Genomic DNA, 18,934 nt, shown 5'->3' with positions numbered 1-18,934 from the left:
CAACAAAATTAACAAATACAGTACATTGTAAAACACACAAAGATGAAGTAGGTGTACAAAATAGGTTCACTGATCTAGTTAGGCAGTAGGGAAAGCTTTCCTAAGAACCTAATATCTGATCTTAATCTTAGTGTGGGTAGATATGGGAGGGATGTTTCCTTCTAATCTGACCACCCACATTCATGCATAAAGGCATAGGGATGGAAAGAATACATATATGGTATATATGGGCATATATAGTAGGTTAAAGCTTCCTTTGTATTTCTATTACTTAATAATATTAGTTATTGTTTTAATTTTTATTGTAAATTTTCCTTTGGCAAATGAGATGGGACTCCTTAAAATTCCATTTAATATATGCATTTTCAGGTTAGGTTTAAATCTTTTTTTAAGATTTTTTAAATCTTTTTTTAAATCATCTCTAGATTTTTTTTCAGTAAAAGGGCTTTGAACTAGTTCTTGGTTCCAAACCGCTATGATAACCTGAGTATTAAAATTCCATGGCTTACTGATATAAACTGTACAATCTTCTAGTGCCTCAAGGAAATATACATTTATTCTCAAGTATTAAAATGCATGAGAGAATGTACATGTACTACAAATGTCAACTTAATTTCCCTACTTGTTCAATAACTGTTAGAATGTTGTTTCTCAGTATCACTGCCGCTCGCAACATTCTGACCAATATTCTATTGGGAGGGTTTATTATCATTTATTTGTAAGAGTCACTCAAGGAAAAATACATTTCTATTCATTGCTACTTCTGCTATGAGATGCTATAGCAAAATTGTTATTGGTCCTTTTCTGTTGTTCCAATGTAGCAAAACAAAGGATAAAAGAAATGTTAATTTCCACAAAATACATACAAAGCTTACTTAAAATTATGCTTTCTAGATGAACTAAAGGGAAATAAATGGTAAGGCAATTCTGTATTCAATTAAGTCATAAGTGTGTAGATCAGATATTATAATTATTGTATAGGAATGTTTTTTGCTGTTTCTACAAGGGTGATATTAAATTGATTCCTGCATCAAAGACATTGCTGCCTGTTGGCTGAATGCAAAGGTTGGTGAAGACAGAATTCTCCTCATCAGCTACAATGCACAAAATTCACTCTGCATCATATCCCTTTACGCTCAGGAGCTTTGTGTTCACCCAGTGCATAAACAAAGTGACCTCACAGACATACAATAAAGTTCCCAAGTACTTCCTTCTAACTCATTTTAATCACATTATTATCTCTCAAACTAGTTCTAAATCCCTGTTGCTTGGCAAATCCATTTTATTAAAATTATATGCAGTCATCATGAATTTAATGCTCTGTTTTTTGGCAACAGTTCTCATAGGAAATTCCTTTACAATTTATGCTACATGATTTTACATCAACTTACACCAATTAAATAATACAAATTTGTATCCATCTCAACAGAATCACAGTATTCTATACTTCAAAAATGCAATTAATTATGAAGTTACTATGAATTTATTGCTAATAAACGTTCATCTCAATTTATATAACTCAAAAATTAGAAGAAAATGTCTTTATCTTATCGTATATTTTATTTAATATGTTTGTTTTGTTTATAAATGATGGCATAATTCAAAACCTGTATTTAACTCCTTAAGAAGAGCATCCACTCTTTGAACTCTTGATAAATCCATATATTAGATGTAGTGGTTTAAATATACATTTTATTAATTTAGTCTTCACTCCAGCATGGAATATTAGTTATTTTGCCTACTTTATAAATGAGAAAACTGAGTCTCAAAGAAATTAACTTATTCTAAGTTGTATTTATAAGTAGCAAAGCAAGAATTTGAAACCAGGTCTATTTGATTCTAATGCAACAGCATTAGAATCAAATTCGGGACTAGTTTGTGCCGATAGTTAGCTATGAAGAGTGTCAGTTTACAGGCTGAGAAAGACCTAAGTAAATAATCTGTATTTCTATTTTTTCATCTTAGCCATTTTTTTTTTTTTTTTTTTTTTAGGTTAAGGTAGAACTCTTGACTAGTTTGGTTGGTTGTAATTCAAAAGAATGAAAGCATTAATTGCTACTGTTAAATCAGAGCAAATTATAATTTTAGTAATAAGATTGTTGACACTAATCTTTACAGCATTAAAATATATTTTACTCTGCTAAAGAAAAAAGATTATTGTGTAAAACAGAGAAAGCCAATTAAACCTGCCAATCTGTCCAATCCTAATACAGAACACAATTTAACACATTACGTTAAATATCGTTCAGGTTAGATTTAATGATGCCACATTTTAAAAGAAGAAAACTTGCATAATACTGTTCAGTTGGGCTGACCTAAGGTTGATTCTTCTGCTAAATCAAAATGGATGTAAATAGCTTTATAAGCCATGCATAGTCATCACAATCTCATATCATTAAAAATTCATAGATACAAAGTCTTCTAATTTTGTTTCAAAATGACTAGAGCGGAATAAAAATAGCGTATTATATTTGTAAAAATTGTTTTTTAAAATGGGAGGCTAGAACATCTCTAAAATTTTTGATGAGATTATTTTTAACTAATCTCATCAAAAATCAGAAAGGCAGCACTCCACTATAGAATTTTCTAATAATGAAAAGGATGATACAGGGAATGTATCAGTTAATTACTTTAATATCTAAGAGTCTCAGCATAAAAATGTATAACTTCCTAAATGTCACTTGCAACTACTGTAACCCTCTTTCTCCCAGAGAAATAACTACCATTCTGAATTTAATGAATCATTGCCTTCATTTATTTAATCACTTTTACCACTTATGTTTGAATGCTAAACAACATGTTTTTATTTTTTTACATATTATATAAATGAGATTATATATCTTCTCCAGCTCAACACTACATATATTTTCTTCTTAACATCAGGTGTTTGAGATTCATCTTTGTTGATTCACACATCTGCAATACAATATTTTCATTGCCAAACAAAATTTCAGTTTATGTCTATCTCAGTACACTTATTTTTTCTATATGTGTATCTTGGTAAAGATGTATAAGATATCATCCAGAGCATGTACCTAGGAATGGAATTATGAGATAGTAGGGAAAGTTCATTGTTAAATTCTGCTAGGTAATAATGAACAATTCCTAAAGCAGTTGTACCAGTTAGCTCACAATAGCTGTTTATGATAATCCCCATTATTTTCTTTTTGAAAAACATCGTTTCCAACATTTGGTTTGTCAGACTTAAATTTTCATCAATTTATAGATGTAAGTGGCATCTCTATGTCATTTTTAACACATGTTCCCCTAACTTCTACACATCCTTTTACGTGTTTGTGGAACATTTGTGTAAAACACCTTTTCATGCCTTTTGTTGGTATTTTTCTACTGTTTGATGCTAGTAAATTGTTTATATTTATTTACTTTTTTAAAATTTCAAAATCATTCAGTTTTCAAAACGAGTAAGCCACATGATCCACTACTGTCTCGCTAAAGAAATTAATTCATTCCCTAACTCTGTCACATATTAAAAGAATACATCCCACATAGCAAATGGTACTCAGTTGAACTTATCAAAGATTGTAAGTGAACAATGTGTTTTAACATATTTTAAAATAAAACTGAACTATATAGCACTTGCTGAGAATTTGCTTTGGATAATGGAATGAGCTGAGAAGCTGCCAATGGATGTTAATAAAATATTCAAAATATATTTTTATATAGTCCCTCCTTTTCCAGTAGTTATAATTTGAAGGAAGGTATAATTCCCTCTGCATCAAAAGCATAATAACCTATACCTATATAAGATAATTTTGTGCTTATTATAACTATTCAATAACTTTCATAACTAAAGGCTAACGCACTAACATTATTATGTGAATACATATTATTTTAGTTCTTTATGAGTTATCTTATAAATCCTAGGTATAGTAGGCCCTCCCTGAGAAGCAATATAAGTAACTTGCCTAAGGAAATACAGGTAATAAACGGTAGAGCTGGGTTAAAAGTCAGGTAGTGTGACTTCACTGACTTATTAACCACTGCATTAAATAGCCTTCCATCATTTGACTGGGAGAAAGAAAAAAATGATTTCATATTTTCTCAGGAAAGATTTCTACCAATTTTCAAAGATATTTTATATAAGTATTCTTCTGAAAGGTCTGAAGTAATAGAACAGATATTCATCCATTTGGAAAGTTTTAAGAACATTCAGATGATAGGCAAAAACAGGCAACAGAGCTCAACATCATGTTACACTTTGTAATTACTTTCTAAGAATAACAGCCCAATGGTTGTTTTGGGATATATTTCTTTTTCTATCAAGATTATGCTTTTGGGCTGCTGACAAAAAGAAAACAAACAAAATAATAATAATAATAATGAGAAAGAGGAAGAGGAGGAGAAAGGTAAAAAAGGCACTTGGGTCAGTGAGAAGAAAATTGTATTCAGAGAAAATATTTACTATAAACTAAGTTCATTTCCAGCAAAGAGAAATGTTTGCTTGTAAATGTTGACTCAATTTATGTCCTGAGAGACAGAATTAAAACCTGTCACACTCTGTGTATAGGAAGATGTGTAGTGTGAAAATTCTCCTAAGATAAAGCTACCATTAGAAAACCAGAGTGGCCCCAATTGCTCTGTGTCTTTGGATTACTGAAGGGGAAATGAGCCTAAGAAATATATTTTAATTTTGACCAAATATTTTGTTCATGGATAGGTTGGAAAATAGACTAGAGGTTCAGGAGAACACTGTGTATTAATAGAAGTGCTGCAAGAGGCAGGTCAATAGGATTGTTTTATTATAAAAACAGTATAATAGTGGGAAAAAGGCAGTAAAGCAAATCTCCTAGGGTCCACTGTAGTCAATATTTTGAACAAGACCTTTATATTTTACTATACCTCTTTCTTAAAATCCTATCAGAGTTGTTTGACAGTGTAAAGCAATCTAACATTATGTGCTGATTCCTGAGCTCGTTCTACTGATACTGTATTCAAGTTTCTATAACGTTTTCAACAAGCACTGGAGTTTGGACAACTCATCTCCCTGTAGGATACCATGAGCTGAAATTCAGGGTATCAGCAGAGTCTTTTATGAGAGCCTATTGCATTTGTACAGAGGAGACCTAAGCACAGAGAAGTGGGAAACTATTTTTCATTGTGACAGATTAAACCTGTCAATTAAATTGGATTCTACTTTAATGAGTATTTTGACAAATTTAAGAAATCACTCTCTAGGACATATGTTTTTCAGCACCATTATAATGCGCTGCCTACAGCTTACAAATATAATATAAATTTATACACACAATGGATAATGAGTTGGTGTTTCAAATAAAGAATTTAAGAAACTTACTCTCTTTCCAGGAGGACCTGGTGGGCCAGCCTCACCAGATGGGCCAGGAGGACCCTAAAAAATGTGAAAAATACCTTTTAAGCAATTGGGTATTATTTTATGGCTCCCAGCACTGTTCAAACTCTGGACTGAAGCCAACCTGCTTTCTTCATTTCTCCACATCTATCTTTCCTGGAAAATCTTAGCCCTATTTCAGATACCTAAACTTCCTCCAGATATCTATAATTCGAGCTGGTAAATTCATATGGAAAACTTCTTCACAGCTGGAAAAAAGTGAATAGAATTCCTTCTATTTAAAACTGTTTTTTTTTAAGTGCTAATTTATATCTGACAAGCATCCAATAGATGTACTAATTAATAGAATTATATGGTTAATAATTCTATGTATATCACATACAACTGTGAACCATAAATCTATTACCTCAAATTTCATCTTGTGCAACACTAGCATTTTTATTCCAAGGAGCACGCAACATGCTGGGATATGACCCACAATTCTTATCTACACAGAATAAGTCTGTATCTTTTTGACTCCAAGTATCCAGTGGGTATGGCTCTAGAGACAAAGTTATGCTAAGAGTGCAGTTTGTCTTTGACTCCTACTTAAGTTAGTGCCCTCCTTTACTTCCTCCCTAAATAATCTTATGTAGTCAAAGCCCCCTACTGCATTTCCCAAATTAAAAATAAAAAATGAGTGCAAAAATGCTGAGTTCATTCTGGTTAGTAATTGAAGTAATTCATGCTAATAATAGGCTGATAACCTAGTTTTCTTCATTTAATTCTTATTTGTGTTTTTAAAATGACTTTCCACTTAACACAGTTGGAGAGATAGTTCAATGTAATATAATATGACAAAATCACTAGTATGATATGACTACAGTTTTTATTATGAAGGCTTTGCTTATATTTCTTAAATCACATCAAGTAAGAAATGTTCCATGTAAGACTGACTTTAAACTGGAACTCAAATATACCTGAATGTGTACACACATAGCTATGCATTTGGAAGTATAATTATTTCTGATTATTTATTTTAAAATATCTTGAGACTATGCAAAGATTGAATAAAAATAGTGTGCTTACTTACCGGTTGTCCAGGATCTCCATCTTCACCCTTGTCACCACCAACACCATCCTGACCCTATAATGGGCAATAGAAAATGAACCCAGTATTTCTCACTATTAATTAACTTTTATCAGAAAAAAAAGATATGATGTATCATCTTAGTCCTTAAGAAAAATTATTACCAGATAAACAAATAAAAGTATTATTATATTCTTTCAGTTGTTTTTTTTAAGGATTATGGTATCTCTCTTTCCATAAAATGTATGAAATTGCTATGATATCAAATTTAAAATATAGTATGCTCTTAATATAAGGAAAGGGGAGGATGTAATTAGTATAGAAAGACAGTGCATCCTTTAACCATGAACAAATATGGTGCAGTTTGAGATAGAATTTGCATTTTAGAATGGACTGAGGTAAAAGCAAAAGTCTTGTAACTTTGAAATGATAGTAATGCAGCTACTCAGATAATTAGTATGTACAATTCAACAAAGTCTGGAAAATTAACCCAATGAAGAGATAATAATAATCATGCAACACAAGTATGATAGTCTCCAAATATATGAATTTTTATTCTGGTAGTTGTGATTACAGTTTACATCTTCCTTTTATTGCTGTTTTTGGGGATCCACTGAAGTAATTAAGACTTTTCTTTAATTATTAACTGGGAACAATCCCCAGCAAAATAATTCCTTTGTTTTTCTATGATACTTACTGCAGGGCCAGGTTCCCCAGGGGGACCAGGATCTCCAGGAAAACCAACAGGACCCTAAAATAATGTTTTTAAAGGAAAGGAAATAAATGAAAAATTTTTATAAAGTCATGATATTCTGAAATTTAAGAGGTAAAAGTCATGGTAAAACCATATGAGAATATCTCTCTTCTCCTGCTAGAATTTTTTTTAAAAATGAAATGATTTGAGAATGCTTATGAATACATCAAACAATGAAAAGTCAACTTCACCAGCTATGGACCAAAGTCTCATGATTTCTAGTCTTTCTACGAAAAGCTTCAAGTGGCTTTGACATAGATGCCACTTTAAAGAGGACCAAGGTCACTTACCGGGTTACCCTTAGGGCCATCGTCACCTGATGGTCCTTTAGCACCAGGCGGCCCAGCAGCACCAGGTGGACCAGCTTCTCCTTTCTCTCCTCTTTCTCCTTTGGGACCCTACACAGTGTAAGAAAAAGAATGATTATCTTACAAGCTTTAAATCAGTTTCTTAACCTTAGCATACGAGGTCAGACAATACTCTGCTGTGGGAGCTTGTCTCATGCGTTGCAAGATGTTTAACAGCATTCAGGTCTCTTTTACTTGGATGCCAGCAGTTACCATTCCTCCAAATGTGATAACCAAAAACGTCTCCAGACATTGCCAAATGTTTCCTGGGAGTGAAATTCACTCTCAGTTTAAACCAATCTAAATTAGAATAATGTAATGCTAATACAGTTCATAAATGTTTACTCGATGTAGCAGAGTTTGCTGGTTTCTTTTGTGGACAGTCCACTAAAGATATATGCAATAAACAGCTTATAGTTCTAATGTTCTAACTTATGCTAATGTAATTTTTTTTCAGTTTCTGTGTGAATCAAAATATGCAGAGGATAGGCAAAATTGTTGAACAAAAAGGCTCTGCATTTGTGATGATTCTTAACGGGTTGGAAAGTGAAAGGAACTGAATCACAGCTAGTAGTTAAGCTACATGTTTAAAATACTCTGAAGGAAATATCTGATCCATAACACACTACATTGAAAATAAGCCAGCACTTACGCCTGTGCCTGCTTCCCCAGGAGGCCCTGGGTTCCCTGCTTCTCCAGGCTCACCCTATAAAGAAGAGATCAAAAGAGTATCATAGCACAGAAACAATGTTTCACATTTGTAAAACTTCCTTCAATGATGACCATGACACTTTAAACTAGCCCTTAATTCATTATATTATTTAAAAGGCAGTGGACAACTTTGATAAAAAGAAAAAACTTTTCCTATTACTGACCTTAATACTTTTATTTCTCAAGTGGGGAGATAGAACTGGATAAGCTGGATGCTACAATTCTCATCAGTTAGTTAATACCAAGAGCATTAACCCAAGTTACCACCAAACCACACAAAACAGACATTTGCATGTTTCCTAAAAATTGTGTATTTGTGTTGCATCAATATTCATATTATAATTAAGTTTATGGATTAAACAATTTAAAATGTTTTTTACTAAAATATGAATTTACTGTAATAATCAAACAATTTCATAGTATTTTGATAATCCTATGAAATTTAGTTAGTAGAGGTCTAAAGTAGAGCTATAAATAAATACAAAAACACTATTTATAAGATACACATAGATACTTAGATACTAATTAAAACTGCTCTGTTTGAGGATATATATTGGTAGTCTTTATGATCTCCATGTATAGATGTGGATGGCTATTTTATGGCTCAGTGCAATAATAAATAAACCTCCTAACCTAGTAGGCTTCCCTTATGAAAGTCTGTTATTAACTCTTCGCACTTAGAAATGCATACAAACATAATATTCGGTTCAAGTAATCATCCAAGTGAAGTAATACAATACATTCATGTACCATGTTTCTATACAAAATCAGTAGTACTAGAAACTCTGAAGTGAAAATTGTTCTAAATTTTTTTAAAATGTGAGGCCTGAATTTTCTTTATTTTTTAACTCAGCTATTTCCAATATTCCTGGCACAGATCCACTGCTCATAAATTGGTTTGAAATGTATTATATTAAATATAAACATAATTCCAGGGGAGAGACTATTTTGTGTACATAATTTCTTATTCTTTGAGAATATGCACATATTTTAACTTCTTGAATTATCTGCATAATGAGTGAAGATATCAAGTACTTTCTAAGAATTCATTAGTATTATTATGTGTAAATTATTTTCTCTCTCAAGTAGGTAGCAAATATTTCCAATTATCTTGAATAAACTTTACAAGTAAAATATTGCATTTACATTATTTTCAAAGCAATGAATCATTCATCTATCCCAGTATGATGGAAACATATGCAAGTGATATTTTTATGAGTCATTATTCACATCTTTGAAAAAAACTTAAGCAGTTTGCCATTCAAATCAACTGTAAAATGTCCATATTAAATTCTTTATATATGGAATATATACAGTATACTGCATAACATCAGTTAGATGTGAAATTTAAAATAGCCAAACTCACACAAGCAGAGAGTAGAATGGTGGTCACCAGGGGCTGGAGAGTGGGGGCCATGGGGAGATGTTGGTTAAAGTGTACAAAATTTCAGATACTCAAGATGAATAAGTTCTGGAGATCTAATATATAGCAATATGACTATAATTAACAATATTGTATTGTGTGCTTGAAATTTGCTAACAGGGTAGATCTTAAGTTTTCTCATCACACAACCAAAAAATGGTAACTGTGAGGTGATGAATATGTTAATTACCTTGAGTGTGGGCATTATTTCACAATGTGACATGTATCGAAATATCAATTATATGCCTTAAAAATACACAATTTTTTTTACATCTTTATTGGAGTATAATTGCTTTACAATGGTGTGTTAGTTTCTGCTTTATAACAAAGTGAAACAGTTATACATATACATATGTTCCCATATCTCTTCCCTCCTGCGTATCCCTCCCTCCCACCCTCCCTATCCCAGCCCTCCAGACGGTCACAAAGCACTGAGCTGATCTCCCTGTGCTATGCAGCTGCTTCCCACTAGCTATCTACCTTACATTTGGTAGTGTATATATGTCCATGCCTCTCTCTCGCTTTGTCACAGCTTACCCTTCCCCCTCCCCATATCCTCAAGTCCATTCTCTAGTAGGTCTGTGTCTTTATTCCTGTCTTATCCCTAGGTTCTTCATGACATTTTTTTTTTCTTAAATTCCATATATATGTGTTAGCATATGGTATTTCTCTTTCTCTTTCTGACTTACTTCACTCTGTATGACAGACTCTAGGTCTATCCACCTCATTACAAATAGCTCAAATTCGTTTCTTTTTATGGCTGAGTAATATTCCATTGTATATATGTGCCAGTATGGAGGTTCCTTAAAAAACTACAAATAGAACTACCATATGACCCAGCAATCCCACTACTGGGCATATACCCTGAGAAAACCATAATTCAAAAAGAGTCATGTACCAAAAAGTTCATTGCAGCTCTATTTACAATAGCCTGGAGATGGAAACAACCTAAGTGTCCATCATCAGATGAATGGATAAAGAAGATGTGGCACAAAAATACACAATTTTTATTTGTCAACTATACCTCAATAAAGCTAGGGAAAAAGGAAATACAGGAAATCTATTGACTATGTACAAAATGTTTTCACATGTACCACATTAACTCATAGTGATATCATAAGAGTTAGAACTAGAAGGGAAATAACTGCATATTTTGTGTTTTTTATTAATCTGTGTATTTTGTTGTTCCCCTTTAATCCCTGTCCACTATAAAGTTAAACTAGATTCTGAAATGATTCCATTTATTTTTTTTTTTATGAGGGAAATAATAGGCAGTGAAGAGACAGGATTAAATAATTGTCAAAAAATAGTACAGATGAACCTATTTGCAAAGCAGTAATAGAGACACAGACATGGAGAACAAATGTATGGACACCAAAGGGGGAAAAAGGGGGGGTGGGATAAATTGGGAGATTGGGATTGACATATATAAACTACTATGTATAAAACAAATAACTAATGAGAACCTACTGTGTAGCACAGGGGAAAAGAAAAGAAGGTACAATCTATTTGTAGGACATATATTAAATTAATCTTAAAAATGCATTCCAATATACACTAGGTGCAGACAAATACTGTTTGATTCCACTTGTACGAGGCACCTAGAATAGTCAAATTCATAGAATCAGAAAGTACATTGGTAGATGACAAGGGTCGGGGGTAAGGGGAGTAGGTCAGGGGGTAAGGGGACCTAGTGTTTAAAGGGGACAGAGTTTCAGTTTAGGAAGGTGAAAAATTCGGGTGATGGATGATGGTGAGAGCTGCACAACAATGTGAACATACTTAGTGCCACTGAACTGTACAGTTAAATATGGTTAAAATAGTATGTTTTATATTATGTGACTTTTACCACAATAAAAAACATTAAAAAATTTAAAGACAAATTTTTACTACAAAGTCTCTTCATTTTGAGAGCAATGCATTAATATTAAATTCTCTAATATATATATATGAAAATTACCTTTTTTGAGTATTAGAGATAAGTGTGCACAATATAAATAGCAATTACTTAAGATGAAATTAATATTAAATCTATAAAGGTCCCATTTAAAATCTTTGGAAAGGGGATAGGACAAAATCACAAGGAAAGAAATAAAACACTGTAACAAGACTACATTATACAAATTAAATATCTCTAGTATCAATGAGGCTCTACCATGTTTATTCTAAGTAATAATAATTGATTTAAATGCAATAATATAAATTCTATGAAGAGTATTGGCATATAAAAGAGGTGCTAGTTTATACATTTATTATTAGTTATCATGTAACTCTTTTATCCCATGTTAAGATTAAAGCCCCCTTCAGAAGAGACAGCAAATTACTCTGTATGCCTAAAGTCATAACAGATGTATTGATTCTTAAGGTAATATCCTGTTCTGTCTCCTTGTTTTGAAGAAAATACTAAAGTACAAAATCTATCAATAGAAAATATATATTATATGGAAAACAAGTTAAACTTATTTAAGCAAAGTGCAGCATGACTAAAGTATCTTTGTTTCTCTTTTCTTTTTTTCATTGAATTAGTGACTGGGAATAAATTTTCCAAAATAGAAACGGGGAAGAATTCAAACCAAATCAGAGTTGATGTCAAATATCTGTAATCCACATAATAATATATTACCCTAGATTATGAAGAAAAAAATAAAATTAGGGTTTCATTTCTATCCTGCTATCACATAGAAACTTTTTTAAACAGAGAAAAAATAAAACTCTGTTTTTTTAGTATAACAAATTTAGATTCAGGTATGTTTTAATTGTAAGAAGTTGAACGCTATCCTGATTGACTGAATCATTCTGTGAAGATTCAAAATTGGCCAAGTATTATCAGATAGGCTTTAAACAAATGGAAACAGTATGGAAAATAAGTTATCCAAAAATCCAAACATCTGGCATCCATGTTTATCTTCAAGGGTAGCACAGAGGATAAAACCATAAAAGAAGCAACTAAAGCACTTAAAACTTTTCCCACTGCACACAAAAGCTTTAGGAAACAAGTAAAATAGGCTGAAAAGGCTATTAAATGGTTTTAGAATTTGCTATATCGGCAAAAACCTAAATTAGAGGATAGTTCTCACAACTATCTGGTCAGTTTTAGAGCCGAAAGAGGATGATGCAAAGGGAAGAAAGAGGAAAGGTGTGGGCCATCTTCATCAGTCTACTGCTATGATACCATTAAACACCAGTCCTCTCTTCTGCTATTCTTTCTATGACAACTGAATTCAACAAAAAAAAGTTCTTTCAATTACACTCTCAACTTATCTGCATTTTTCAACACAAAACTTTAAATTTAAGAATATAAACCAAGAGTTGATCAATCAAAAAAACTAGACTGTTTATGCAGTAAGAATTAGATAATAACTTTCAAATATTTCTAATTTAGTAATTAAGAAACTATATAATAGTTAATCATATAAAATTAATTATAGTCAAAATACTAGAATGTGGGTTTTGAGAAGAAATAAACACCAAAGTACTAGGTTCTCAACCTACTACCTTTCTTTTTCTGAGGGCCAAATACTTTAAGATAAATGAATGAGTATAAGATATGCTATGTCAAAATTTTTGAGACTAAACAACAGAATCATTTTTATGATTAGGATAAGTCTATACTTTTGATATTTATTAACAAAACTGAAGCAAACTCAGGAAATTTCTAAGTTTTTTTCACTGCATAATATTTTATCGTATGAAATTTAATTTTATTACCTCAAAACTGGTAAATTATTTTTTAAATAAGCAAATAACAATGTTAATTTTCTTGAAAATTATTTTAAGAAATGAGAATGAATGCATAAATAACAAATCAGAGGATCATTTTGACATTTTCATGAAAAGGAAGAGCAGATATTTTAAATAAAATCATGTTCATGAAAAAAAGAAGCTATTCTGAGCCCAGATATTATGGCACATGCCAACTATTTTGAAAAGTACCAAAGACAGGTCATAGTATTAGTAGTGAAAATATAACTCCAAATATGATGAACTGAATGATTCATTCTTTTGTAATATGAAGGATTCTTTTCTAGCTTTTAAGTCAGTTACATATTTTTTGCTTTTAAGTCAGTTACCAAACTCTTCTGTTTTCAATAATGAATGGGTACTAGAGCCACAGTCTAGTCAAACTTACATGGGTTAGAGTGGATCCTGATTTAGTCCCTTTCTAATAACAAAACCTTAATGAAATTACTGAAATTCTCTACGATTCAGCTCACTCAGCCTAAAAATGTGGGTAATAATAATACCATCATCATGGAGGGGCTGTGTTGATTAAAGGAAATAATCCACCACTCAGCACAATACCTGTCAATCAAAAATGTGATATCTCTAAATCACTTTTTCTTTAATTATTTAACTATTAGAGCAGATGAGCTGTAGTTCATATAACTATGTGTAAAATACTTAGAAAGACAGAACTACTAAAAGCACTTATAATACTAGCTAATATTGTCAAATTCCTCAATTCTCGCTGTTTCAAACTGTCTATAACACTGCATTCCTTACCTTTTCTCCAACACCACCAACTGAACCAATGGATCCCGGGGGTCCTTGTGGTCCCTGTAGTGGAAAAGGAATACAGTTATCCTTGTTCTTAAAATAAAATATAAAATTATAAATATAAATCCAGTTCGAAAGGGAGAGAAATATTATGCAAGAATATTCCAAGTCATTTGAAAGATGAGACAACATGATGAACTTTATTGAGTTGTCAAATTTACTGGATAGCAAATAATTTAATTATACTAAATTGATTTTCAAATTCACAGAATTTTGAAGATAAGGTAGGAGACTTTCCAACTCTAGTCATGTCAGTTGATACTTGAAACATAATTTCAATCTCTCTGCCTATTGAAGAGATCAGATTTAGAGGATGATTTTGTAAATTTTTTTAGTGGATCAAGATATGACTCTGGTTAAGAATTATGTAATCCTTGCAAAAAACAATATAAACCATCTCTTAAACTTTAAATTACATAGGGGGAATTAAAACCTAAAAGCATTTTTAGTACATCTGTGCCTAATCTATTTTACCGAGTTCTGGTCTGCCAAAATTAAAAGCAGGAATAACAGAAGAGCAATAAAGACAAGAATAAATGACTTGTTCTTTGTGAAAAGGGAAAGTCAAATGGAAACAGAACATCAAAGCCTATAAATTTGTTAATGGTAACAGTAAGATAAATATGGCATTACATTCCTGTAATATTGGAACAGTCAGTCAACAATTAAGCTTGGGGGAGGAAAGCTTTATACAGTTGACAGGAAACATTTTTTACATGGTAAGAGGTGCACATATTATCATGCACATATTACTCTGACATATTTTATAGAAGGAAAATACAAAACTTTTAGATAGTAGATGCATAAATAAAGGCTGTTTGGAGTACAGACCTAGGCTAGTACAATCAAGCCAATTACAACCATCTCCTCAAGCAATTGTAAAAGATAAAGGTTAAATTGGAAACAATTCAGCAACATTGTACAGTTATTATGTGCAAGACAGTATGTTGAACTGAACAATGCAGTTCTTAGAGCTAGTATTTCTAATTCACCAATAAATATTAATATATATTGACTGTAAATTTTGTACCTATATTATATTTGTGAGGACTAGCTCCCTACAAAGCCTTTCTTTTCCTGTAAAATAAAATGGAGTGAGTAAATGATCCTTGAGCTCTTGTTCTCTTAAACATTTAACAGGAGTGTAATTGTCTCCATTATATCTTGACACTACCTGCTATTAAATAATATCTATATAACTTCAAAATAATTAACATATTTCACAGTCTTACATCAGCTCCATTGGGACCTTGAGGACCTCTGGGGCCTGGAGGACCAGGTGGACCCTGTAAGAGATGAATATTAAGGTCTATGAAGTCTAAACTCAAATGCATTTCTGATATTTCATTTTGTGATTAAGAAAACTAAAAGAAGTTTCAGCCTGCAAAATCATAGTCAGTGAAGCATATCATGGTTATAAGTCATTTGTGATGGATACAACATCATGTTAGCAAATGATTATTTACACATAGCTATGGGGAAATTAGAACTGCAGGAAGAACAATTTAATTAAAAATTAGAAAAGCCTATTGTTACTATCTGGTACAATGAAGTCATACAGCTAGAAATATTTTAGGCTAGAATATGCTAGAATGCTAGAGTATAAAAGGAACATAAACTTTGAAGAGGAAATGGTGCTTGAGTAGATTTAGAATTCATTAATTCTATATTTTTATTTGTATATTTTTGTTTTGTTTTTTATGTCAGCTCTCATGTTACATATGCTAGAATTGGAATAAGATTAACTATTTAGTTGTCTTCCTCAAACAAAGGGTCTCTCTCTTGGTTGTGCTTTAAGATTACCTTGGGGCACTTTTTATAAAATACTGGTGGCCAGAACCCCTTACTTCAAGAATGTATTAATGATTCAGGGAACCATAGCAAGCATATTTAGAGAGGAGTTTGCTATGTAATGATGCTGTTTGAGGTATTAATTAGTTATTTGAATCAGCAATATTTATGTTTTCAGTTTTTAAGTTTATTGTAATAAGAATAATTTATTTGAATAAAATGAAATCTAATATGCAAATATAAAAAGATCAAAATATGTATTCTGAAGGAAGCAAAAATTGGGGGCAATGTTTATTGAAGGGAAAGAGCAATTAGGAAATGTATTCATTACATTTCATAGATTTCAATGACCTTGGCTAATTGTTTCCTTAACCAAGGTAGTCCTTAATCAGCAAATATATGTATTTCAAGTTTTTAGGTGAATTATTAGACTTAAACTTAGAGGAGAAAGCCAGAATCAATAAATGCAAATTTTTATGTTATAGCATTCTGATTAAGACAGAATTCCTTATTAAATTAAGAATTTGTTTCAAAGTACAATTAATTTTTAATACTGTGTTAACATTTGCTAATTATCTAAATCCTGGGTAACTATTATCTATTATTTACCTGTTTCACATCAAAGTCCAGAGCTAAAGACTAATAAATAACTGAAGCGTGTCAGTTTATATACACTTCAACAATAAATACACATAGAAATAAAAAATATATAACAATACATCAACCAAAGAATGCCATATATGTATAAAACACTACTCCAAAGTGAGAAAGAGAAAAGATAGAGAATTAGTCAAGACTGTGGGGGGAGACTTCAATAGCGGCAGATGCAAGTTTGGGTGAGAATCAGGGAGGCATCAATCTGAAAAATCATAGCCTTTAGGGCTACTTTGTTCATACTAATAAACCTTAAGAAAGATGCTAGTAATGTAGAAATTTACAGCATACATCAATTCTAAAACATAAAAACTTACCATGGGACCAACATCCCCATTTTCACCTTTTTCACCAGGTGGGCCTGGCAGACCCTAAGAAAATATAGTAGAAAATAATAAAAGTCATTCATGTATTTAAAAAATATATATTTGGCCAATTTCTAATATAGAATTAAAAATTAACTATAAGTTAAATGAGAACATGGAAATTGAGTCAAACTATCATTTGTCAAAATACTTATAATGCAAATATTGACTATATATGATGGAATCTTACATCTACATTCACTAATAAAATTTATGCTTTGCCTAATATACTGTTCGATTTCAGTTACAAGAACTAAGCACATTATTTGGTCTGGGAATTTATGAATACTAAATCATTTTCTCCATCTTTTATGAGTAGTATATGGAACTACCATTGTAAAACTTTTTTGGAAAAATCTTGTCCCAAATTATTTTAGAACACCTTATCCAGGGGAGAATTTTATAGCTAGGTATAGTCAAAACTCTTTCAAAAATAAATATTCCATCCAATATATATCCAGGGTTACAAATATCTTCTGAACTTTTAATCTGTTAATTCCACTTCTGAATCTTAAAAACTCATAGGCCATGAGATCTGATATATTACACTTCCTTTATTCTCTCAATCCATTTCCTTTACATTCATTTGCAGTGTAAGTGCTTTAGGAGAGGTTTTGTGCTACTGAATAAACTCAGAGCAGCTGCACACAAATTTCACCTGGCTCTGTCTTTATGGAAAAATTATTTTACTTCCTCTTGCTCTTCCTAACTAGTTCACCCATGCAGAGCTGTTTATATTTCCTCTTTCATATCACAATGATACTTTGTACATATTTGAATGTACACTTAAAAACACAATTATACCAGTTGTTTACATACTTATCCTCACTGGGCAGTGCTCTTTCAGGTGTCAATTTTTTATCTCTAACAATAAGCAGAAGGCCAGGGAAAAACTGAGATTTTAATAAAATGTTGAATTTATGATGAATGAATGAATTCTAAGAAAATAAATCAACAGGAAATGCTACATGCAATAAGATGTTTCTTGTAACACTAGCTATGATAGTTAAAATTCTCAATTATTCCAGATGTTTAATCATAAGAAAACATAGTTAAATAAATTTGGTTGTATAAACTAATGGAATATTATAAGACTATAATTATGATACTAATATTCTAAATATGAATAATGTTTATGATAAGTATTAAATACAAATATAAATGAATGTATACTATAAATTTAACTGTGAAATATGTATTAAAATAGGTATGATGACTATTGGACAGAAATAGTAAAAGTGGTAATAGGTTTTAATATGGTAGAATTATGGATTGTTTTAATTTTTAAAATGTTTTTGGGTTTATCATTATGTATATAAATCATACATTTTATACATATTTAAACGTTTTTACAATAGTATTTCAGATATAATCTATTTAAGAAATAAAAAATACACACTACATAAGCTCTACATTTCTACTGATATTTTAGTAAAGTTATTGACTTGGTCCTACACACAGTGGCTACAAAGTATTTGACCAAAACCCACACTAATAAATATACTTATTACCTAGTAAACATGCACATGTAAAATAGTTGAAACATAGGTTTCAAAAAGTAATACTTACCTTGAATGGATAGATGATGATTTTTGATATTTTTATTCTATTTTACCTTATCCTGTTATATTTCATTTTTTAATGCTGGTAATAACCCACTAAATTGTTTTTGTGACCTACTAATTCCATATGACTCTTAGTTTGGAGAGAGGGTACTTTACCGAGTATATTTGTAAACATTTTATAATGTTCCATATATTCATTTTTAGAGGAAATATTAATTACTGATTTATAATGAACAACATATACCAGAATGTCATTTATTTTTTTCTCATATATCATTCAGATGTCTAGGAAAATAGCCTATCATATGTACTTCCCAAACAGTTATCATCATCTGATGCTAGCTTCTAGAATTACTAGAGAAGTTCCTA

The 18,934-nt window shown here is 31.3% G+C and overlaps 1 protein-coding gene across 4 annotated transcripts in view; it reads right to left on the bottom strand.

The window, feature by feature from the left end:
- Positions 1 to 18,934, bottom strand: part of COL11A1 (collagen type XI alpha 1 chain) — a 196,526-nt gene that overhangs the window by 24,647 nt on the left and 152,945 nt on the right. For all 4 annotated transcript variants that reach the window (XM_029228484.1, XM_029228483.1, XM_029228486.1 and 1 more), the window contains 8 exons: positions 16,953 to 17,006; positions 15,423 to 15,476; positions 14,137 to 14,190; positions 8,152 to 8,205; positions 7,443 to 7,550; positions 7,096 to 7,149; positions 6,402 to 6,455; positions 5,315 to 5,368 (listed from right to left, as the gene is read on the bottom strand). In XM_029228484.1, the coding sequence (XP_029084317.1) occupies positions 5,315 to 5,368; positions 6,402 to 6,455; positions 7,096 to 7,149; positions 7,443 to 7,550; positions 8,152 to 8,205; positions 14,137 to 14,190; positions 15,423 to 15,476; positions 16,953 to 17,006 (486 nt within the window). The remainder of the gene's footprint in view (positions 1 to 5,314; positions 5,369 to 6,401; positions 6,456 to 7,095; positions 7,150 to 7,442; positions 7,551 to 8,151; positions 8,206 to 14,136; positions 14,191 to 15,422; positions 15,477 to 16,952; positions 17,007 to 18,934) is intronic.

Source organism: Monodon monoceros, unplaced genomic scaffold (genome assembly GCF_005190385.1).
Source record: "Monodon monoceros isolate NGI ecotype Baffin Bay Population unplaced genomic scaffold, NGI_Narwhal_1 Super_Scaffold_18, whole genome shotgun sequence".
In the NCBI taxonomy this organism is placed as follows: Eukaryota; Metazoa; Chordata; class Mammalia; order Artiodactyla; family Monodontidae; genus Monodon; species Monodon monoceros.
The sequence above is the reverse complement of the archived record's forward strand: the minus strand, read 5'-3'. Positions and strand labels throughout refer to the sequence as shown.